Here is a 25,566-nt window from a genome sequence, read left to right as displayed (position 1 = left end):
AAACCTTTTAGATGATCAAACTAATCCCCTGCACAGTAACGGTGCTTTAGCCATGGCTCAGTGGTAACAATCTCACCTCTAACTCAAAAGGTTGTGGGTTCAAGTCCCACTCCAGAGACTTGAGCTCATAATCCAGGCTGACACTCCCATGCAGTACTGAGAGAGTACCGCACTGCCAGAGGTGCTGTCTATCAGATGAGATGCTAAACTGAGGCCCCATCTGCCCTCTCAAGTGAACGTAAAAGATTTTATGGCACCATTTCGACGAAGTGCAGGGGAGTTCTCTCCAGTGTCCTGCCCAATATTTATCCCTCAACCAACATCACTAAAACAGATTATCTGGTCATTACCTCATTGCTGTTTGTGGGACCTTGCTGTATGCAAATTGGCTGCTACATTACAACAGTGACTACACTTCAAAAAGTACCTCATTGGCTGTAAAGCATTTTGGGTCGTCCTTGCCATATAAATGCAAATTCTTCCTTTTCTTAAATGGGCTTTGCGATGACTATGAGATGCAATAATATTAACCAATTACTTTTCTGATGTTACAAACATTCCCTTGTGTTTATATAAAGTTTTTGTAGCTTCAGCTTGCTATTGGTTGGCCTCCCTGTCACAATTAACATTAAATACAGTACAAGTGATTTGCATAAAGTGTCAACACATTTCTTACTTTAACGTTCGAAGACTCGGGCATTCTTCAATGACTTGAGCGACGAACCGGGCACCAACATCAGTGATCTGATTCCTGTACAGGCTGGAAAAATAACATGCCTCATTTAAGAGAGGTGACACAACAATGGGGCAAAGCTTAGGCTGGCAATGAATTACAATCTGCAGTTTTTAAAAGCTTCCCGCTCCATGAAATGGCGTAAAGGGCCGGTTACGGCATTTCTCCAGGGTTTCTGCTGAAGTTATGACGGGAGTTCTAGAGAACCCCCACGGAAATTCTACCCAATAAAACTATTTCTCGAGGAAGAGGAAAACAAAGAGTTGGTGTGAGGATTGCAGAGACTGAATGTTTTTTTCCCCTGTTATGATGATGAGTTTCTACCTGTCCAACACACTGAGAAGGCTGGGTCTGGCCAGACCGTACCCCCCACCCCCACCCCCACCTGTCCTAGGTGGAGATGTTCCTGAGGGGAAACCCCTTCGACCACAAGGCCGTCAGACAGTGGTCCACACAGAACGTTCCGAGAGTCCTGCAAGGGAAGGAGAGGGTGGATCCGATTGGGCAGTTCCTCGACTAGACGGTCGATGCCATTTGGCAGAACGTCTTGTCGCCAGACCTGACCAACAGGCACCAGGATGTAGCCTGGATGGTGGTGAGAAGGGTCCTTCCAACACGCACAGAATCTCAGCGCCACTGCGAGCTGCCCTCGAGGCTGCAGTGGGGAGGAGACCATCATCCACCTCCTGATGGACTGCACCTTCGCGCAGAGGGTGTGGAGAGAGATGCGTTGGTATCTGTCCCGCTTCATCCCCAACAGTTTGGTAACACAGGATGCTGTGCTCTACAGGCTGTTCCCTGGGATGCACACTGAGACAGATATCACCTGTGGCTGGAAGACCATCAACTCGGTGAGGGAGGCCCTTTGGTCCACCCGAAACCTGCTGGTCTTCCAGCTGAAGGAGCTGTCCACAACCGAGTGTTGCCAACTGGTGCACTCCAAGGTCCAGGAGTACGTGCTGTTGGACGCACTGAAGTGAGGTGCGGTCTACAAAAAGGATCTATGGGGAAAGGTCACCGTGTAAGGCCATCCCACCCTTGTATTGTGCAGAATGTATTAGAAGATATGTGCTATGTTTTAAAATTGTAGTAATGAGATCATAGTGTTAACGATCTGCACTGTATTGCTTTGAACTGCCTTGCTTGAAATTGTGTCTTATTACTTAAACTGTGTGTATCTTTAAATTTTATGAACCAAAGTATATTTTGAAATTTTTAAAATGTCATTCAGCTACCTTGAGAAGTATATGAATGGGGTAATGTGCTGGGATACGATCAAAAAATAAGAAAACAGTCCCTATTAAATTACTTTTACATTGGTGTCATTTGATTGAGATTCCATGAGACCGAAGTCTGTGAGCCAGCTCTAGTGTTTATGGTGCTAAATGTTTTATTCTGTTGGCATGTAGACCTGAATTAAAATGGTGCAACCTATAGGCAACTCAGTAATAAACACAGTCATGATTCAGTCCTTTTAAAGGATTCTGGGACCGTTACTTTGACATAGGGGGGTGATTTTAAACCCCAAGAATGGGTGAGTTGGGGGCGGGTGGGAGTTGAAAATAATTGTTTTTTGGGTCGCAACCACAACCCAGCTTTGTTTCCGGTTTTAAAGTCAGTGCGGAAAAGTACAGGCTTCCCACTGGGAAATGCAAAGTCTGAAAATTTTGCGGTTGCGACCCAAAAAAACAACAAAGTTCAACTCCCCCGGCCCCCAACCCACTCGTTCTTGGAGTTTAAAATAACCCCCATGGATTTTGAGACTGTTACTGGACATATCTTAAAAACAGACTCACTGGACATATCCTAAAAATAAACTGTTACTGGACATATCTTGAAGAGACTACCAGAACTGCGCAATGCACTTTGAACTTGTTTACGAGCTATGGTTAACCATAAACTATTGAAACCATTGAAATTGTGAGCGTGCAGGAATGTGGTGTGTCAAGATTAGCAGAGATATCGCTGATAAAGGAAGGGGTAACAATTACTGGAAAAAGCTTAATGCACAAGTGAAGGTAACCTATCAGGAAAGGTGACCATCCAAACAATGAGCCAAGAGTGGTTGAAGAGGACAATCATGTCAACGATTACGTCAGGATAGTGTATAATATAATAGGAAGAACAGCTGAACAATGCAGAAGTCAGTATTAATATCTTTGTACTATGAGAATGTATTCTGTGTGATAGAGGCTAACATATGGTTTAGAGTAGGTCACACATCGCGAACAGAGTGGATTGTGAACCAAGTGGGAACTTGAGAATTTGGTGAGAGTGGGAATTAGGTGTAGAGGGGGAAGGAGGTGCTAAATTTTTTTAAAAAGCAAAAAAAAACCCAAAACAGACTAAAAAGTAATTATCTATAAGTAAATATAGACTAAGATACAGCAGAGCAGGTTGTATGTCTGGACTGCAGTATGTGGGAGTTTGTGGACATCAAGAATCTCCCGAGTGAACACATCTGCAGCAGAGATCTCCGCCCCAAATATCTACAGCTCAGAGTCATTGAGCTGGAGTGCGAGTTAGAGACACTCTGACACATAAGTGAGGGGGAGGGGTATCTGGACAGTTTGCTCCAGACCTTGGGTCACACCTCGTAGAGAGGTACAGGATCAGAACGAGGTTGATGTGACCAACAGTGTACAGAGTAAAGGGAACCCAGGTGAGATAGGGAACGAGGATCCACAGAAACCGATCCTATCCAACAGGTACAATGTACTTGTTACCTGTGAGGATAAGGATAAAGACTGTTGGAAGGACAGCCAGAATGATGACCATGGCACCTTGAAGCAGGAGGCTGCTCAAAGAGAGGAGGAGGAGGAGATGTGGTAGTTGTAGGGGATTCAATAATTAGAAGGACAGATAGCATCCTTTGTAAGAAGGATGGAGAGTCCCACATGATATGTTGCATACCTGGTGAGGGACATCTTGAACCGACTTGAAAGGATATTGGAGAGGGAGGATCCAGTTGCTGTGGTCCATGTTGGGACCAACAACATAGGAAAGAGTAGGCAAGAGGTCCTGTTCAGAGAGTACCAGGAGCTAGGAGCTAAATTAAAAAATAGGACCTCAAGGGTTATAATCTCTGGATTATTACCCGAGCCACATGCAAATTTGCATGGGGATAAACAGATTAGGGAGGTGAACATGTGGCTGAAGGAAAGGTGTGGGAAAGAGGGGTTCCATTTCATGGGACTCTGGCACCAGTACTGGGACAGGAAGGAACTGTACCGTTGGGACGGGCTCCACCTGAACCGGGCTGGGACCAGGATCCTACCGGAAAGGATAAATAGTGCGGTCACAAGGACTTCAAACTAGTAAATGGCGGGGGGGGGGGGGGGGGAGGGGGGAGGTATCACGTGGAAAAGGTAGTATAAATAATAATTCTAAAACAAATGAAAAGCAAGAGAGTAGAGTAATAGACAGAAATTATGCTTTAGGCACTACAGGTAAAACCAAAAGATGTAAATCAGGAGAGAGAAATAAGAAATGTGTGAGAAAATCAATATTAGAGCAGAAGGACAGGTTAGGGTGTGTGGCCCAAATAAGCATTCTTTATACAAACGCACGGAGTATAAGGAACAAATTGAATGAATTGCAGGTGCAAATTCAACTTAGAGCGTACGACAAGATAGCCATTACTGAGACATGGCTGCAAGGTGGTCAGGACTGGGAACTGAATATACCAGGTTATAAGGTATATAGGAAGGATAGGGAAACTGGTAGAAGGGGAGGAGTAGCCTTAGTGATTAAGGATGAAATTAATTCAATGATAAGAGAGGATATAACGAGAGGTAAGCAGGCAGTGGAGACTTTATGGGTAGAATTAAGAAATTGAATGTAAGACTGTAATGGGAGTTGTGTATAGACCCCCTGGTAGCAGCTGTGAGGTGGCAGAATGTATAAATGCAGAGATTAGACAAACATGTAGCAAAGGCAGAGTGGTTTTAATGGGGGATTTTAACTTTCATATAGATTGGGATAAAGAGACGAGCTCATGTCAGAAAGGTAGTGAATTTCTTGAGTGTGTTCAGGACAACTTTCTGCAACAATATGTCCTAGAACCAAAAAGGAGGGAGGCCGTATTAGATTTAATAATGAGTAATGAGCCAGATTTAGTTAACAGCCTAACGGTGCGTGAACATTTATTTAATAGTGATCATAATATGATCGAGTTCAACATTGTGTTTGAAAGGGAGAAACCCGTATCAGTTACTAAGATTCTAAATTTAGGTAAGGCCGACTTCAATGGGATGAGACAGAGACTGTCCACAGTAAACTGGGCAAATCTGTTAATGGGTAAGATGATGGAAGATCAGTGGAAGGTGTTCAAAAAAGAATTTAACGTGATACAAAACCAGTTTATTCTCCTAAGGGGAAAGAGCTCTACTTGCCAAAAAAAAAACAGCCAGGAAAAGCAAAAGAGGTAAGGGACAACATAAAACTAAAAGATAAAGCATAAAAAGTGCAAAAAACAGCACAGATCCTGGCGAATGGGAGAGATGCAAAGAACAGCAAAGGGTGACAAAACAGATAGTAAGAGCTACAAAAAGGGAGGATGAAAAGAAACTTGCACAAAAAAAATCAACACAAAAAATGTTTACAATTATATTAGGAAAAAGAGGGTGGTCAAGAGTAATGTGGGCCCCTTAAAAACTGATAATGGTGAGAATGTAAATGAAAATAAGGAAATGGTGGACATGTTAAATAATTACTTTGTATCAGTATTTACAATAGAGGAAGAGGATAGCATGCTGGGCACCCCAAGGAAACTAATTTTGAATCAGGGACGGGGACTCACCATAATTAACAGAAGCAAATTACCAGTAATGAAGAAATTAATGGCACTAAAAGGGACAAATCCCCAGAACCAGATGGTTTCCATCCCAGGATTTTAAAGGAAGTAGGTGAGAACATTGCAGAGGCCCTAACTATAATCTTCCAAAGTTCTCTCGATTCAGGAACTGTTCCTTTAGATTGGAAAATTGCACATGTCACTCCACTATTTAAGAAAGGTAAGAGAGGGAAACCAGGGAATTATAGACCAGTTAGCCTAACATCTGTTGTCAGGAAATTACTAGAGTCTCTAATTTAAGATAGAGTGACTGAACAACTTGAAAATTTTCAGGGTAGGTCATGCCTGACAAACCTGATTGAATTTTTTGAAGAGGTGACTAAAGTAGTGGATAGAGGAATCTCTTTGGATGTTGTTTATATTGACTTCTAGAAGGCATTCGATAAAATCCCTCATAAGGGACTGTTAGCTAAAGTTGAAGCTCATGGAATTGAGGGCAAATTATTGACCTGGTTAAGAAATTGGCTGAGCGGCAGGAGACAGAGAGTAGGGATAATGGGCAGGTACTCAAATTTGCAGAATGTGACTAGTGGTGTCCCACAGGGATCTGTGTTGGGGCCTCAACTATTCACTGTGTTTATTAACGACTTAGATGATGGGATAGAGAGCCACTTATCCAAGTTTGCCGCTGACACAAAGATAGGTAGCATTGTAAGCAGTGTAGATGGAAGCAGAAAACTACCGAGAGATATTAATAGATTAAATGAATGGGTAAAACTGTGGCAAATGGATTTCAATGTAGGCAAGCGTGAGGTCATCCACTTTAGACCTAAAAAGGATAGATCAGAGTACTTTCTAAATGGTGAAAAGCTTGAAACAGTGGAGGTCCAAAGAGACTTAGGGGTCCATGTACATAGATCATTAAAATGTCATGGTCAGGTATAGAAAATAATCAAAAAGGCTAATGGAATGCTGGCCTTTATATCTAGAGGACTAGAATACAAGGGGGTAGAAGTTATGCTACAGCTATACAAAGCCCTGGTTAGACCACATCTGGAGTACTGTGTTCAGTTCTGGGCACCGCACCTTAGGAAGGATATACTGTCCTTGGAAGGAGCGCAGTGTAGATTTACTAGAATGATACCTGGACTCCAAGGGTTAAATTACGAAGAGAGATTACACAAACTAGGGTTGCATTCCCTGGAATTTAGAAGATTAATGGGTGATTTGATTGTAGTTTTCAAAATATTAAGGGGAACTGATAGGGTAGATAGAGAGAAACTATTTCCACTGGTAGGGGAGTCTAGGACTAGGGGATGTGGCCTAAAAATTAGAGCCAGGACTTTTAGGAGTGAAGTTAGGAAACGTTTCTACACGCAGACTGAGATCAATAGATTTTTGGACTCTAAGGGAATCAAGGGATATGGGGATCGGGCGGGAAAGTGGAGTTGAGGTCGAAGATCAGCCATGATCTTAGTAAATGGCGGAGCAGGCTCGAGGGGCCGTATGGCCTACTCCTGCTCCTATTTCTGATGTACTTATGTTCAAAGGGTGGTAGAAGTTTGGAACTCTCGTTTGCAAACAGCAGTTGATGCTAGCTCAATTGTTAATTCTAATTCTGAGGGTGATAGACTTTTGTTAACCAAAGTTATTAAGGGATATGGAGCTAAAGCAGGTATATGGATGTTGGATCACAGATCAGCCATGATCTCATTGAATGGCGGAACAGACTCGAGGGGCTAATTGGCCGACTCGTGTTCCTATCTTCCTATGTTAGGATCCCGCAGTCAAATGCTAAGTAAGCAGGAGGTGACAGGTGTAATCACTAGTGTTAATCGTACCAGTGACAATGAACACAAGTGGTAGAGATACAGTAAGCAGTGCATTCTTAATGTGTTTCCCTGATACAAGAAAAGACTCCCGTCGCACAGATTTTGTGATCATAAAAACAGATTCTGACACTGATAAATTTGTACTTGAATTTCATTTTTTGCTGTTCTGTGATTTTACTTCAGAAAAAAATTGAAAGCAACTGCAAGTTTTTTTTTATATGCAGTCATTGATATATATTTGCTGAGATCCCGTGAATACAAGTAAAAATTAAGGGTAGAAAATGAATTTGATTTTGAACGCAGGACCCAACACTGTCAGAGCCTCCAACAAAGGTCTAGCTGGGAACCCAATGCTGAAGTACAGGTTTTTTACCACTAGAGGCTGACAGTGAGCTATTGGGAACAAAGGAACAAGAGCAGGCCATTCAGCCCTTCGAGCCTGTTAGTTCGATCAGAGCTGATATGTACCTTAACTCCATTTACCCGCTTTATCTCCATACCCCTTGATACTCTTACCCAACAAAAATCTATCAATCTCAGTCTTGAAGGCTTCAATTGACCCCCCAGCATCCACAGCCTTTTGGGGGAAGAGAGTTCCAGATTTCCACTATCTATTGTGTGAAAAAGTGCTTCCTGATTTCACTCCTGAATGGCCTGGCTCTAATTTTCAGATTGTGCCCTCTTGTTCCGGATTCCCCCACCAGAGGAAATTGTTATCCTGTATCTACTCTATCGAATCCCTTTATCATTTTAAACACTTCAATTAGATCACTCCTCAACTTTCTAAACTCACGGGAATACAAGCCAAGTCTATGCAACCTGTCCTCATTGTTTAACCCCTTATGCACCAATATCTTTCTGGTCAATCTGCGCTGCACCCCCTCCAAGGCCAATATATCCTTCCTGAGGTGTGATGCCCAGAAGTGCACGCAGTACTCCAGATGGGGTGTATATTAAAACATTAGCGATCCACTTGCAGTAGAAAGCAGTTACTGATGAACTTTAGTTTATTCCAAAGGTCCAATGGCTTTAGACAATTGCTTTCAACAAGTACTGGAACCTGTACCTATGAAAGATTCTATCCTGGTCATTTTCAGCAAGCGCTAGTAACAAGACATAACTATGCAATATGTATGCAAGCAAGTTTCCCCCACATTTTGTAGTCTGGTTCATTGCAGCTGGAAAGTTGACTGTAATGAAAGATGCTAAGAAATCTCACAGTGTCAGCCGTGGCTCAGTGGGAGTACTCTTGCCTCTGAGTTAGAAGGTAGGTCATGGGTTCCAGTCTCACTCCAGAGACTGGAGCAGATAATCTAAGCTGACACTTCAGTGTGGTACTGAGAGAGTGCTGCACTGTTGGAGGTGCCATCTTTTGGATGAGACGTTAAACCGAGGCCCCATCTGTCCTCTCTGGTGGATGTAAAAGATCCCATGGCACTATTTCGAAGAAGAACAGGAGAGTTCTCCTCGGTGTCCTGGCCAATATTTATCCATCAATCAACATCACTAAAACACATTATTTGGTCATTTATCTCATTGCTGTTTGTGAGACCGTGCTGTGTGTAAACTGACTACTGTGTTTCCCTACATTACAACAGTGACTACACTTCAAAAGTACTTCATTATAAAGGGCTTTGGGACGTCTTGAGATCATGAAAGTTGCTATAGAAATGTAAGTCTTTCTTTTTTTTACGGTTAAAGCAGAATTATCGTACGTTATATTTAATGAGTTCAATCTGTGCTGTCTGCGTCTCAGAATGCAACATTTAATCATTTGTAGAAGAAAAAGTTTTGCTACTCTCAAAAATACCTGATTGACGAAAGGTCTGTTTCTCAGACTGAGACACTAAGTTGTGTTAAATTAGGCTTTTGAAATGTGCTGTTGTCTTTAGGGTAGGACTACAGTCAGTGTATCAAAGATCGGAAATAAAAACCATTAGAAACATTTTATGCCCAACGACAGCACCCGATGAGAAGGAACAGCAAAGATTTATTTCATTGGAATTCAGGGCCAGTAATACACTGTGATGGGCACAGGAAAATGGGAGTTTAGAAAACTTATTGACCGGGTTATTAATCCTGATTCACTGAATTCCTTCAAACGAGAGCTGCACCTGTTTCTTGCTGGGGCGGAGATCACCTCTTACAAAAGGTAGGTGCTGCATAGAATTATCAGAGTGATCTCCTGGACCAGTTTCGATCGTCTCAGGGGGAGGGTCGGAGAGGAATTTCCCAGATTTTTTTCCCCACATTGGCCCGGGTTTTTATCTGGTTTTTCACTTCTCCCAGGAGATCACGTGGTTTCGGGTGGGGTGGGGAGTGTCTATATTGTGATACACAAGGCATCGCAGTTGTGTGGGACAGGCTGGATGGACCAGAGGGTCTTTTCCTGTCCGTCATTGTTCGTATGTTTGTATTAAAATGGGGAGGGGGGAGTGGGGACAGCACACAAGTGGAAAATCACAGCCACCATTTCAAAACTAATGCTTATTGTACAAATGTGCAGTGATGTGTAGCTGGATTGATCTTGCAGAGAGCCGGTGCGGACTCGATGGGCCGAATGGCCTCCTCCCATGCTGTAACCTTTCTATGATTCTATGATTTCCCTCCAGCCTGATGTCTCAGTTCACTTAAACAACCTGGTTCTGGAATTGGCACTGGGCCTGGGACACCAGGAGGAGGCGGAGCAAGAGGCACAGCCCAGGGTGGGGTGCGGGGGGCAGGAAAATCAGGTTGGACCCAGAAAAGCCGGGGCTCCACCCAGAAGACCCGCAGCACCCGTTCCCCCCCTCCCCCAGATGACCTCACCCCGACCCCAGATACTCCAGCAGGGTCAGGAGCGGAGGTCAGCGGCTGAAAGTGATCCAGCTCCATTGCAATGATGGCAGCTCAGTAGGCCCGAGGATTTTGAGGGCCTACAGCTATAATTCACAGAGCGGTAGAAATGATCGCACATTGCATTGTACACTCATCGTGCAGAAGTATCTTTACTGTCAACTTACCCAAGGACTTTTATAATTTTGTACTTTGTGAGTTCTTCAGCCAGTACCTTAGCTCCATCATCTGTGACCTGGTTTACACTCAACCTGAGTTTAATGATAAGAGGACACGTTAGAATGACTAAGAGCAAGTGTACACTGCACACAAAATACAAACGAGGTCACTATAGTTGATCAATAACTAGCCGATCCCCTGTGGAATTGCACATGAGGAGTGAAGACCAAGTGTAGTCTTCAGGTGAAGTGGGGTTAGAGGGCGGGGGGATAATTGGACCAAAGGAAGCAGGTGTAATTCAGTCAAAAGCAAAATACTGCGGATGCTGGAAATCTGAAATAAAAACAGAAAATACTGGAAATACTCAGCAAATGAGGCAGCATCTGTGGAGAAAGAAACAGAGTTAACATTTCAGGTCGATGACCTTTCGTCAGAACTGGAAGAAGTTAGAGATTTAACAGTTTATAAGCAAATACAGAGCCCTGAAACAATAACTCTGTTCCTTTCTCCACAGATGCTGCCTGACTTACTGAATATTTCCAGCATTTTCTGATTTTATTTCAGATGTAATTCAGTGCCCACTTTAAAGTCATACATTCTGTCTTTATTTTCATATAATACTTTAAATTTTACATTGTTTATAGTCAAATAGCAAAAAACTTCTCCGATTTGGGAAGTAGTGTTGGTTGGAGCCTTGGAGTTTCTCAGCGGTATAGGCTCAAGATCTAGGACACGCAAAACTGAGGTGCTATGGCACCACCATTGGCAGGAAAGTGTAATTACAGTGTGACAAGTTTACATAGGCAGTTTCCATTATAAATATGGACATTGGGATTTATTTATAATAGAAAAAGTTGACACAAAAGTATGATAAAAAGGTCACAAGAAGAAGTATTTTTTTATAGGCAGGAAGTGTACGCAGTCATAAGATTTTAATATATTATAGACATTAATTGAATGCAATGGCTTTTTTAGTTGCAAATAAGCTAAAATCATAAGTAGTTTTGACCTCCCAGGATCTGCATGTTTTATAAGCAATGTGACTCCGAGACAGAGCCTAATATTAAGATATTACACAAATCATATTAAGGAAAACAGTATTAGAAAAAATAATGGCACTGAAGACTGATAAATCCCCAGGACCTGATGGTTTCCAGCCCAGGGTTTTAAAGGAAGTTGGTGAGGAAATTGCAGATACTTTAGCCATAATCTTACAAAGCTCTCACAAGAGATGGGTGAGATCCTGAATGAATATTTCACATCGGTATTTACGGTTGAGAAAGGCATGGATGTTAGGGAACTTGGGGAAATAAATAGTGATGTCTTGAGGAGTGTACATATTACAGAGAGGGAGGTGCTGGAAGTCTTAACGCGCATCAAGGTAGATAAATCTCCGGGACCTGATGAAATGTATCCCAGGACGTTATGGGAGGTTAGGGAGGAAATTGCGGGTCCCCTAGCAGAGATATTTGAATCATCCACCGCTACAGGTGAGGTGCCTGAAGATTGGAGGGTAGCAAATGTTGTGCCTTTGTTTAAGAAGGGCGGCAGGGAAAAGCCTGGGAACTACAGACCAGTGAGCCTGACATCTGTAGTGGGTAAGTTGTTAGAGGGTATTCTGAGGGACAGGATCTACAGGCATTTGGAGAGGCAGGGACTAATTAGGAACAGTCAGCATGGTTTTGTGAGAGGAAAATCATGTCTCACGAATTTGATTGAGTTTTTTGAAGGGGTAACCAAGAAGATAGATGAGGGCTGTGCAGTAGACGTGGTCTACATGGACTTCAGCAAAGCATTTGACAAGGTACCGCATGGTAGGTTGTTACATAAGGTTAAATCTCATGGGATCCAAGGTGAGGTAGCCAATTGGATACAAAATTGGCTTGACGACAGAAGACAGAGGGTGGTTGTAGAGGGTTGTTTTTCAAACTGGATGCCTGTGTCCAGCGGTGTGCCTCAGGGACGGTGCTGGGTCCGCTGTTATTTGTTATTTATATTAATGATTTGGATGAGAATTTAGGAGGCATGGTTAGTAAGTTTGCAGATGACACCAAGATTGGTGGCATTGTGGACAGTGAAGAAGGTTATCTAGGATTGCAACGGGATCTTGATAAATTGGGCCAGTGAGCCGATGAATGGCAGATGGAGTTTAATTTAGATAAATGTGAGGTGATGCATTTTGGTAGATCGAATCGGGCCAGGACCTACTCCGTTAATGGTAGGGCGTTGGGGAGAGTTATAGAACAAAGAGATCTAGGAGTACAGGTTCATAGCTCCTTGAAAGTGGAGTCACAGGTGGATAGGGTGGTGAAGAAGGCATTCGGCATGCTTGGTTTCATTGGTCAGAACATTGAATGCAGGAGTTGGGATGTCTTGTTGAAGTTGTACAGGGCATTGGTGAGGCCACACTTGGAGTACTGTGTACAGTTCTGGTCACCCTATTATAGAAAGGATATTATTAAACTAGAAAGAGTGCAGAAAAGATTTACTAGGATGCTACCGGGACTTGATGGTTTGACTTATCGGGAGAGGTTAGACAGACTGGGACTTTATTCCCTGGAGAGTAGGAGGTTAAGGGGTGATCTTATAGGAGTCTATAAAATAATGAGGGGCATAGATAAGGTCGATAGTCAAAATCTTTTCCCAAAGGTAGGGGAGTCTATAACGAGGGGGCATAGATTTAAGGTGAGAGGGGAGAGATACAAAAGGGTCCAGAGGGGCAATTTTTTCACTCAAAGGGTGGTGAGTGTCTGGAACGAGCTGCCAGAGGCAGTAGTAGAGGCGGGTACATTTTTGTCTTTTAAAAAGCATTTGGACAGTTACATGGGTAAGATGGGTATAGAGGGATATGGGCCAAGTGCAGGCAATTGGGACTAGCTTAGTGGTATAAACTGGGCAACATGGACATGTTGGGCCGAAGGGCCTGTTTCCATGTTGTAACTTCTATGATTCTATAATTCAGGAATTATCCCTTTAGATTGGGAAACTGCAAATGCAACTCTATTATTTAAGAAAGGTGAGAGAGAGAAACCAGGAAATTATCGACCTGTCTAACCTGTTGTGGGGAAGTTATTGGAATCTATAATTAAGGACCAAGTGACTGAGTACTTAGAGAAATTTGAGCTGAATAGAGAGAGCCAATATGAATTTAAAAAGGGTAGGTCATGTCTAACGAACCTAATTGACCTTTTTGAGAAAGTAACTCAAAGAGACATTGAAAGGTCAAGTGTGTGGGAAAACAGTGGCAGATTGATTTCAATGCAGGTAAGTATGAGGTCATCCATCTTGGACCAAAAAAGGATCGATCCGAGAATTTTTTAAATGGTGAAAAGCTAGAAACAGTGGAGGTCCAAAGAGATTCAGGGATCCATGTACACAGATCACTAAAATGGAGTGGTCAGGTACAAAAAACAATCAAAAAGCCTAATGGAATGTTAGCCTTTATAACTGGAGGGCTAGAATATAAAGGGGAGGAAGTTTTGCTACAGCTATACAAAGCCCTGGTTAGACCACATCTGGAGTATTGTGTACAGTTCATGGCACCGCATCGTAGAAAGGATACACTGGCCTTGGAAGGAGTGCAGCGCAGATTCAGCAGAATGTTACCAGGGCTCCAAGGGTTAAATAGTGAGGAGAGATTCCATTAACTAGGCTCGTATTCCCTGGAATAAAGTGACACCCAAGCAGAAAGGTGACAAGAAGTGCGGTATATATTATATTAATATAATATACATATATATAATATTTATTATATTGGGGTTTTTAGGATTTTGAAACAAACCGATAGGGTAAATAGAGAGAAACTTTTTCCGCTGGTGGGGGAGTCTAGGACAAGGGGATATAACCTTAAAATCAGAGCCAGGACTTTCAGGAGAGAAGTTAGGAAACACTTCTTCACACAAAGGGTGGTAGAAGTGTGGAACTCTCTCTCGCAAGAAGCAGTAGATGCTAGCTCAGTTAATAATTTTACATCTGAGATCGATTGATTAATGCTAGACAAGGGTATTAATGGATATTGAGCCAAGGCGGGTAAATGGAGTTAGGATACAGATCAACCATGATCTCATTGAATGGCTCGAGGGGCTGAATGGCCTACTCCTGTTCCTATGTTCCTGAGGTACTCTATTCGATTGGGTTATTTTGACATTTGGGTGAAGATAGACATCTAGGCTATACCTTTAAACTTTATTGTAATGGCAGATGTATTTGTGTGTACAAATATTCAAAGTAACGAGAAAAAATTAGTCGGAGGGTGTATTGGATGGGATGTGGGGGTCAGAGGGTGTATTGGATGGGATGTGGGGGTCGGAGGGTGTATTCGATGGGATGTGGGGGTCGGAGGGTGTATTGGATGGGATGTGGGGGTCGGAGGGTGTATTGGATGGGATGTGGGGGTCGGAGGGTGTATTGGATGGGATGTGGGGGTCAGAGGGTGTATTGGATGGGATGTGGGGGTCGGAGGGTGTATTCGATGGGATGAGGGGGTCGGAGGGTGTATTCGATGGGATGTGGGGGTCGGAGGGTGTATTGGATGGGATGTGGGGGTCGGAGGGTGTATTGGATGGGATGTGGGGGTCAGAGGGTGTATTGGATGGGATGTGGGGGTCGGAGGGTGTATTGGATGGGATGTGGGGGTCAGAGGGTGTATTGGATGGGATGTGGGGGTCGGAGGGTGTATTGGATGGGATGAGGGGGTCGGAGGGTGTATTGGATGGGATGTGGGGGTCGGAGGGTGTATTGGATGGGATGTGGGGGTCAGAGGGTGTATTGGATGGGATGTGGGGGTCGGAGGGTGTATTGGATGGGATGTGGGGGTCGGAGGGTGTATTGGATGGGATGCGGGGGTCGCAGATTGTATTGGATGGGATGTGGGGGTCGGAGGGTGTATTGGATGGGATGTGGGGGTCAGAGGGTGTATTGGATGGGATGTGGGGGTCAGAGGGTGTATTGGATGGGATGTGGGGGTTGGAGGGTGTATTGGATGGGATGTGGGGGTCAGAGGGTGTATTGGATGGGATGTGGGGGTCGGAGGGTGTATTGGATGGGACGTGGGGGTCGAAGGGGGTATTGGATGGGATGTGGGGGTCGGAGGGTGTATTGGATGGGATGTGGGGGTCGGAGGGTGTATTGGATGGGATGTGAGGGTCGGAGGGTGTATTGGATGGGACGTGGGGGTCGAAGGGGGTATTGGATGGGATGTGGGGGTCGGAGGGTGTATTGGATGGGATGTGGGGGTCGGAGGGTGTATTGGATGGGATGTGGGGGTCGGAGGGTGTATTGGATGGGATGTGGGGGTCGGAGGGTGTATTGGATGGGATGTGGGGGTCGGAGGGTATATTGGATGGGATGTGGGGGTCGGAGGGTGTATTGGATGGGATGTGGGGGTCGGAGGGTGTATTCGATGGGATGTGGGGGTCGGAGGGTGTATTGGATGGGATGTGGGGGTCGGAGGGTGTATTGGATGGGATGTGGGGGTCGGAGGGTGTATTGGATGGGATGTGGGGGTCGGAGGGTGTATTCGATGGGATGTGGGGGTCGGAGGGTGTATTGGATGGGATGTGGGGGTCGGAGGGTGTATTCGATGGGATGAGGGGGTCGGAGGGTGTATTGGATGGGATGTGGGGGTCGGAGGGTGTATTGGATGGGATGTGGGGGTCGGAGGGTGTATTGGATGGGATGTGGGGGTCAGAGGGTGTATTGGATGGGATGTGGGGGTCGGAGGGTGTATTCGATGGGATGAGGGGGTCGGAGGGTGTATTGGATGGGATGTGGGGGTCGGAGGGTGTATTGGATGGGATGTGGGGGTCAGAGGGTGTATTGGATGGGATGTGGGGGTCGGAGGGTGTATTGGATGGGATGTGGGGGTCAGAGGGTGTATTGGATGGGATGTGGGGGTCGGAGGGTGTATTGGATGGGATGCGGGGGTCGCAGATTGTATTGGATGGGATGTGGGGGTCGGAGGGTGTATTGGATGGGATGTGGGGGTCAGAGGGTGTATTGGATGGGATGTGGGGGTCAGAGGGTGTATTGGATGGGATGTGGGGGTTGGAGGGTGTATTGGATGGGATGTGGGGGTCAGAGGGTGTATTGGATGGGATGTGGGGGTCGGAGGGTGTATTGGATGGGACGTGGGGGTCGAAGGGGGTATTGGATGGGATGTGGGGGTCGGAGGGTGTATTGGATGGGATGTGGGGGTCGGAGGGTGTATTGGATGGGATGTGAGGGTCGGAGGGTGTATTGGATGGGACGTGGGGGTCGAAGGGGGTATTGGATGGGATGTGGGGGTCGGAGGGTGTATTGGATGGGATGTGGGGGTCGGAGGGTGTATTGGATGGGATGTGGGGGTCGGAGGGTATATTGGATGGGATGTGGGGGTCGGAGGGTGTATTGGATGGGATGTGGGGGTCGGAGGGTGTATTGGATGGGATGTGGGGGTCGGAGGGTGTATTGGATGGGATGTGGGGGTCGGAGGGTGTATTGGATGGGATGTGAGGGTCGGAGGGTGTATTGGATGGGACGTGGGGGTCGAAGGGGGTATTGGATGGGATGTGGGGGTCGGAGGGTGTATTGGATGGGATGTGGGGATGGGCGGGTGTATTGGATGGGATGTGGGGGTCGGAGGGTGTATTGGATGGGATGTGGGGGTCGGAGGGTGTATTGGATGGGATGTGGGGGTCGAAGGGTGTATTGGATGGGATGTGGGGGTCGGAGGGTATATTGGATGGGATGTGGGGGTCGGAGGGTGTATTGGATGGGATGTGGGGGTCGGAGGGTGTATTGGATGGGATGTGGGGGTCGGAGGGTATATTGGATGGGATGTGGGGGTCAGAGGGTGTATTGGATGGGATGTGGGGGTCGGAGGGTGTATTCGATGGGATGTGGGGGTCGGAGGGTGTATTGGATGGGATGTGGGGGTCGGAGGGTGTATTGGATGGGATGTGGGGGTCGGAGGGTGTATTGGATGGGATGTGGGGGTCGGAGGGTGTATTGGATGGGATGTGGGGGTCGGAGGGTGTATTGGATGGGATGTGGGGATCGGAGGTTGTATTGGATGGGATGTGGGGGTCGGAGGTTGTATTGGATGGGATGTGGGGGTCGGAGGGTGTATTGGATGGGATGTGGGGGTCGGAGGGTGTATTCGATGGGATGTGGGGGTCGGAGGTTGTATTGGATGAGATGTGGGGGTCGGAGGGTGTATTGGATGGGATGTGGGGGTCAGAGGGTGTATTGGAAGGGATGTGGGGGTCAGAGGTTGTATTGGATGGGATGTGGGGGTTGGAGGGTGTATTGGATGGGATGTGGGGGTCGGAGGGTGTATTGGATGGGACGTGGGGGTCGGAGGGTGTATTCGATGGGATGTGGGGGTCGGAGGGTGTATTGGATGGGATGTGGGGGTCGGAGGCTGTATTGGATGGGATGTGGGGGTCAGAGGGTGTATTGGATGGGATGTGGGGGTCGGAGGGTGTATTGGATGGGATGTGGGGGTCGGAGGGTGTATTGGATGAGATGAGGGGGTCGGAGGGTGTATTGGATGGGATGTGGGGGTCGGAGGGTGTATTGGATGGGATGTGGGGGTCAGAGGGTGTATTGGATGGGATGTGGGGGTCGGAGGGTGTATTGGATGGGATGTGGGGGTCGGAGGTTGTATTGGATGGGATGTGGGGGTCGGAGGGTGTATTGGATGGGATGTGGGGGTCAGAGGGTGTATTGGAAGGGATGTGGGGGTCAGAGGTTGTATTGGATGGGATGTGGGGGTCGGAGGGTGTATTGGATGGGATGTGGGGGTCGGAGGGTGTATTGGATGGGATGTGGGGGTCAGAGGGTGTATTGGAAGGGATGTGGGGGTCAGAGGTTGTATTGGATGGGATGTGGGGGTCGGAGGGTGTATTGGATGGGATGTGGGGGTCGGAGGCTGTATTGGATGGGATGTGGGGGTCGGAGGGTGTATTGGATGGGATGTGGGGGTCGGAGGGTGTATTGGATGGGATGTGGGGGTCGGAGGGTGTATTGGATGGGATGTGGGGGTCGGAGGGTGTATTGGATGGGATGTGGGGGTCGGAGGGTGTATTGGATGGGATGTGGGGGTCGGAGGGTGTATTGGATGGGATGTGGGGGTCGGAGGGTGTATTGGATGGGATGTGGGGGTCGGAGGCTGTATTGGATGGGATGTGGGGGTCGGAGGGTGTATTGGATGGGATGTGGGGGTCGGAGGGTATATTGGATGGGATGTGGGGGTCGGAGGGTGTATTGGATGGGATGTGGGGGTCGGAGGGTGTATTGGATGGGATGTGGGGGTCGGAGGGTGTATTGGATGGGATGTGGGGGTCGGAGGGTGTATTGGATGGGATGTGGGGGTCGGAGGGTGTATTGGATGGGATGTGGGGGTCGGAGGGTGTATTGGATGGGATGTGGGGGTCGGAGGGTGTATTGGATGGGATGTGGGGGTCGGAGGGTATATTGGATGGGATGTGGGGGTCGGAGGGTGTATTGGATGGGATGAGGGGGTCGGAGGGTGTATTGGATGGGATGTGGGGGTCGGAGGGTGTATTGGATGGGACGTGGGGGTCGGAGGGTGTATTGGATGGGATGTGGGGGTCGGAGGGTGTATTGGATGGGACGTGGGGGTCGGAGGGTGTATTGGATGGGACGTGGGGGTCGGAGGGTGTATTGGATGGGATGTGGGGGTCGGAGGGTGTATTGGATGGGACGTGGGGGTCGGAGGGTGTATTGGATGGGATGTGGGGGTCCGAGGTTGTATTGGATGGGATGAGGGGGTCGGAGGGTGTATTGGATGGGATGTGGGGGTCGGAGGGTGTATTGGATGGGATGTGGGGGTCGGAGGGTGTATTGGAAGGGATGTGGGGGTCAGAGGTTGTATTGGATGGGATGTGGGGGTCGGAGGGTGTATTGGATGGGATGTGGGGGTCGGAGGGTGTATTGGATGGGATGTGGGGGTCGGAGGTTGTATTCGATGGGATGTGGGGGTCGGAGGGTGTATTGGATGGGATGTGGGGGTCGGAGGGTGTATTGGATGGGATGTGGGGGTCGGAGGGTGTATTGGATGGGATGTGGGGGTCGGAGGGTGTATTGGATGGGATGTGGGGGTCGGAGGGTGTATTGGATGGGACGTGGGGGTCGGAGGGTGTATTGGATGGGATGTGGGGGTCGGAGGGTGTATTGGATGGGATGTGGGGGTCGGAGGTTGTATTGGATGGGATGTGGGGGTCGGAGGGTGTATTGGATGGGATGTGGGGGTCGGAGGGTGTATTGGATGGGATGAGGGGGTCGGAGGGTGTATTGGATGGGATGAGGGGGTCGGAGGGTGTATTGGATGGGATGTGGGGGTCAGAGGGTGTATTGGATGGGATGTGGGGGTCGGAGGGTGTATTGGATGGGATGTGGGGGTCGGAGGGTGTATTGGATGGGATGTGGGGGTCGGAGGGTGTATTGGATGGGATGTGGGGGTCGGAGGGTGTATTGGATGGGATGTGGGGGTCGGAGGGTGTATTCGATGGGATGTGGGGGTCGGAGGGTGTATTCGATGGGATGTGGGGGTCGGAGGGTGTATTGGATGGGATGTGGGGGTCGGAGGGTGTATTGGATGGGATGTGGGGGTCGGAGGGTGTATTCGATGGGATGTGGGGGTCGGAGGGTGTATTGGATGGGATGTGGGGGTCGGAGGGTGTATTGGATGGGATGAGGGGGTCGGAGGTTGTATTGGATGGGATGTGGGGGTCGGAGGGTGTATTGGATGGGATGTGGGGGTCAGAGGGTGTATTGGATGGGATGTGGGGGTCGGAGGGTGTATTGGATGGGATGTGGGGGTCGGAGGGTGTATTGGATGGGATGTGGGGGTCGGAGGGTGTATTGGATGGGATGTGGGGGTCGGAGGTTGTATTGGATGGGATGTGGGGGTCGGAGGGTGTATTGGATGGGATGTGGGGGTCGGAGGGTGTATTGGATGGGATGTGGGGGTCGGAGGTTGTATTCGATGGGATGTGGGGGTCGGAGGTTGTATTCGATGGGATGTGGGGGTCGGAGGTTGTATTGGATGGGATGTGGGGGTCGGAGGTTGTATTCGATGGGATGTGGGGGTCGGAGGGTGTATTGGATGGGATGTGGGGGTCGGAGGGTGTATTGGATGGGATGTGGGGGTCGGAGGGTGTATTGGATGGGGTGTGGGGGTCGGAGGGTGTATTGGATGGGATGTGGGGGTCGGAGGGTGTATTGGATGGGATGTGGGGGTCGGAGGGTGTATTCGATGGGATGTGGGGATGGGCGGGTGTATTGGATGGGATGTGGGGGTCGGAGGGTGTATTGGATGGGATGTGGGGGTCGAAGGTGGTATTGGATGGGATGTGGGGGTCGGAGGGTGTATTGGATGGGATGTGGGGGTCGGAGGGTGTATTGGATGGGATGTGGGGGTCGGAGGGTGTATTGGATGGGACGTGGGGGTCGGAGGGTGTATTGGATGGGATGTGGGGATGGGCGGGTGTATTGGATGGGATGTGGGGGTCGGAGGGTGTATTGGATGGGATGTGGGGGTCGGAGGGTGTATTGGATGGGATGTGGGGATGGGCGGGTGTATTGGATGGGATGTGGGGGTCGGAGGGTGTATTGGATGGGATGTGGGGGTCGGAGGGTGTATTGGATGGGATGTGGGGGTCGGAGGGTGTATTGGATGGGATGTGGGGGTCGGAGGGTGTATTCGATGGGATGTGGGGGTCGGTGGGTGTATTGGATGGGATGTGGGGGTCGGAGGGTGTATTGGATGGGATGTGGGGGTCGGAGGGTGTATTGGATGGGATGTGGGGGTCGGAGGGTGTATTGGATGGGATGAGGGGGTCGGAGGGTGTATTGGATGGGATGAGGGGGTCGGAGGGTGTATTGGATGGGATGTGGGGGTCGGAGGGTGTATTGGATGGGATGTGGGGGTCGGAGGTTGTATTGGATGGGATGTGGGGGTCGGAGGTTGTATTGGATGGGATGTGGGGGTCGGAGGGTGTATTCGATGGGATGTGGGGGTCGGAGGGCGTATTGGATGGGATGTGGGGGTCGGAGGGTGTATTCGATGGGATGTGGGGGTCGGAGGTTGTATTGGATGGGATGTGGGGGTCGGAGGTTGTATTGGATGGGATGAGGGGGTCGGAGGGTGTATTCGATGGGATGTGGGGGTCGGAGGGCGTATTGGATGGGATGTGGGGGTCGGAGGGTGTATTCGATGGGATGTGGGGGTCGGAGGTTGTATTGGATGGGATGTGGGGGTTGGAGGGTGTATTGGATGGGATGTGGGGGTCGGAGGGTGTATTGGATGGGATGTGGGGGTCGGTGGGTGTATTGGATGGGATGTGGGGGTCGGAGGGTGTATTGGATGGGATGTGGGGGTCGGAGGGTGTATTGGATGGGATGTGGGGGTCGGAGGTTGTATTGGATGGGATGTGGGGGTCGGAGGGTGTATTCGATGGGATGTGGGGGTCGGAGGGCGTATTGGATGGGATGTGGGGGTCGGAGGGTGTATTCGATGGGATGTGGGGGTCGGAGGTTGTATTGGATGGGATGTGGGGGTCGGAGGTTGTATTGGATGGGATGTGGGGGTCGGAGGGTGTATTGGATGGGATGTGGGGGTCGGAGGGTGTATTGGATGGGATGTGGGGGTCGAAGGGTGTATTGGATGGGATGTGGGGGTCGGAGGGTGTATTGGATGGGATGTGGGGGTCGGAGGTTGTATTGGATGGAATGTGGGGGTCGGAGGTTGTATTGGATGGGATGTGGGGGTCGGAGGGTGTATTGGATGGGATGTGGGGGTCGGAGGGTGTATTGGATGGGATGTGGGGGTCGGAGGTTGTATTGGATGGGATGTGGGGGTCGGAGGTTGTATTGGATGGGATGTGGGGGTCGGAGGGTGTATTGGATGGGATGTGGGGGTCAGAGGGTGTATTGGATGGGATGAGGGGGTCGGTGGGTGTATTGGATGGGATGTGGGGGTCGGAGGGTGTATTGGATGGGATGTGGGGGTCGGAGGGTGTATTGGATGGGATGTGGGGGTCAGAGGGTGTATTGGATGGGATGTGGGGGTCGGAGGGTGTATTCGATGGGATGAGGGGGTCGGAGGGTGTATTGGATGGGATGTGGGGGTCGGAGGGTGTATTGGATGGGATGTGGGGGTCGGAGGGTGTATTGGATGGGATGTGGGGGTCAGAGGGTGTATTGGATGGGATGTGGGGGTCGGAGGGTGTATTGGATGGGATGTGGGGGTCGGAGGGTGTATTGGATGGGATGTGGGGGTCGGAGGGTGTATTGGATGGGATGTGGGGGTCGGAGGGTGTATTGGATGGGATGTGGGGGTCGGAGGGTGTATTGGATGGGATTTGGGTGTCGGAGGGTGTATTGGATGGGATGTGGGGGTCGGAGGGTGTATTGGATGGGATGTGGGGGTCGGAGGGTGTATTGGATGGGATGTGGGGGTCGGAGGGTGTATTGGATGGGATGTGGGGGTCGGAGGGTGTATTGGATGGGATGTGGGGGTCGGAGGGTGTATTGGATGGGATGTGGGGGTCGGAGGGTGTATTGGATGGGATGTGGGGGTCAGAGGGTGTATTGGATGGGATGTGGGGGTCGGAGGGTGTATTGGATGGGATGTGGGGGTCGGAGGGTGTATTGGATGGGATGTGGGGGTCGGAGGGTATATTGGATGGGATGTGGGGGTCAGAGGGTGTATTGGATGGGATGTGGGGGTCGGAGGGTGTATTGGATGGGATGTGGGGGTCGGAGGGTGTATTGGATGGGATGTGGGGGTCAGAGGGTGTATTGGATGGGATGTGGGGGTCAGAGGGTGTATTGGATGGGATGTGGGGGTCGGAGGGTGTATTGGATGGGATCTGGGGGTCGGAGGGTGTATTGGATGGGATGTGGGGGTCGGAGGGTATATTGGATGGGATGTGGGGGTCGGAGGGTGTATTGGATGGGACGTGGGGATGGGCGGGTGTATTGGATGGGATGTGGGGGTCGGAGGGTGTATTGGATGGGATGTGGGGGTCGGAGGGTGTATTGGATGGGATGTGGGGGTCGGAGGGTGTATTGGATGGGATGTGGGGGTCAGAGGGTGTATTGGATGGGATGTGGGGGTCGGAGGGCGTATTGGATGGGATGTGGGGGTCGGAGGGTGTATTGGATGGGATGTGGGGGTCGGAGGGTGTATTGGATGGGATGTGGGGGTCGGAGGGTGTATTGGATGGGATGTGGGGGTCGGAGGGTGTATTGGATGGGATGTGGGGGTCGGAGGGTGTATTGGATGGGATGTGGGGGTCGGAGGGTGTATTGGATGGGATGTGGGGATGGGTGGGTGTATTGGATGGGATGTGGGGGTCGAAGGTTGTATTGGATGGGATGTGGGGGTCGGAGGCTGTATTGGATGGGATGTGGGGGTCGGAGGGTGTATTGGATGGGATGTGGGGGTCGGAGGGTGTATTGGATGGGATGTGGGGATGGGCGGGTGTATTGGATGGGATGTGGGGGTCGAAGGTTGTATTGGATGGGATGTGGGGGTCGGAGGGTGTATTGGATGGGATGTGGGGGTCGGAGGGTGTATTGGATGGGATGTGGGGGTCGGAGGGTGTATTGGATGGGATGTGGGGGTCGGAGGGTGTATTGGATGGGATGTGGGGGTCGGAGGGTGTATTGGATGGGATGAATATCCTTCACATCTTTCAAAACATTTTCTATCCGTAACAGCTACCAAAATACTGTTCTGTATACATCTGCATACAAAATAATATGCAGTCGTGCTATGGAAGTGGAAGGACTCACAGGACATATCTTTTCATATTTCCTTCTCATTTTGTTGCTGGTCCTTCACAACACAACTTGCATTTATTTTGCGTCTTTAATGTAGTAAAATGTCCCAAGGTGCTTCACAGGAGCATTATCAGACAAAAGTTGACACCTAGCCACATAAAGAAATATTAGGGCAGGTGACCAAAAGCTTGGTCGAAGAGTTGGTTCTAAGGAGTGTCTTCAAGGTGGAGAGGCAGGGAGGTGGAGAGATGGAGAGGTGCAGAGAGGCAATTCCAGAGCTTAGGGCCTAGGCAGCTAGGCACGGCATGGCAATGCTACCGAAGGTGAGGTGAAGGAAATCGGGGATGCGCAAGAGGCCAGAGTTGGAGGAAAGCAAAGATTTCGGAGGGGTGTAGGGCTGGAGGAGGTTACAGAGATAGGGAGGGGCGAGGCTGTGGAGAGATTTGAACACAAGGATGAGAATTTTAAAATCGAGGTGTTGCTGGACCGGGAGCCAATGGTCAGCGAGCTCAGGGGTGATGGGTGAACAGGACTTGGTGCGAGTTAGAATACGAGCAGCAGGCGCAATCTAGAAAGAGAGGATGTCATAGATTTAAGGTATTTGGCAAAAGAACCAGGGGCGAGATGAGAATATTTTTTAGGCAGCAAGTTGTAATGATCTGGAATGCACTGCCTGAAGGGGTGGTGGAAGCAGATTCAATAATAGCTTTCAAAAGGGAATTGGATAAATACTTGAAAAGGAAAAATTTGCAGGGCTCTGGGGAAAGAGCAGGGGAATGGGACTAATTGGACAGCTCTTTCAAAGAGCTGGCACAGGCACAATGGGCCAAACGGCCTCCTTCTGTGCTGTAAGATTCTATGATGTAATCTTGTATTTTGTTCGAAAAATGTTATTTCATTTCTCAAAGGGCGTACCTTTAACAGGCAAAATGGACGTGGTTCAGTGGTAGAATTGTCAGCCGAGTCAGAAAGTCATGGGTTCAAGCTCCACTCTGGGGACCTGAGCACATAATCTCGTCCAACATGTCAGCGCAGTACAGAGGCAGTGCTGCATTGCCATCTTTTGGATGAAATGTTAAATTGAGGTCCCATTTGCCTGCTCAGGTGGGCAACATTCTTCCCTCGACCAGAACAGATTAATTGGCCATTTCTCTCACTGCTGTTTGTGGAAGCTTGCTTGTGAAATTGGCTGCCATGTTTACCTACATAACAACAGTGACTACATTTCAAAAGTATTTAATTGGCTGTAAAGTACTCTAGAGCGTCCTAAGGTCATGAAAGGCGCTATAGAAATGCAAGTTCTTTCAGCGAATGCTGCACTGTCGGAGGTGCTATCTTTCGAATGAGACGTTAAACCGAGGCCCCGTCTGCCCTCTCAAGTGGATGTAAAAGGTCCCATGGCACTATTTCGCAAAAAG

The 25,566-nt window shown here is 48.9% G+C and overlaps 1 protein-coding gene across 1 annotated transcript in view; it reads right to left on the bottom strand.

Moving 5' to 3' along the window:
• The window catches only part of LOC137335501 (nucleotide-binding oligomerization domain-containing protein 1-like), a 72,040-nt gene that overhangs the window by 21,708 nt on the left and 24,766 nt on the right, over window positions 1–25,566 (bottom strand). The window contains 2 exon segments of the mRNA XM_068000845.1: window positions 677–760; window positions 10,363–10,446. Of these exon segments, the coding sequence (XP_067856946.1) occupies window positions 677–760; window positions 10,363–10,446 (168 nt within the window).

Source organism: Heptranchias perlo, chromosome 2 (assembly GCF_035084215.1).
Source record: "Heptranchias perlo isolate sHepPer1 chromosome 2, sHepPer1.hap1, whole genome shotgun sequence".
NCBI classification, from domain to species: Eukaryota; Metazoa; Chordata; class Chondrichthyes; order Hexanchiformes; family Hexanchidae; genus Heptranchias; species Heptranchias perlo.
The sequence above is the reverse complement of the archived record's forward strand: the minus strand, read 5'-3'. Positions and strand labels throughout refer to the sequence as shown.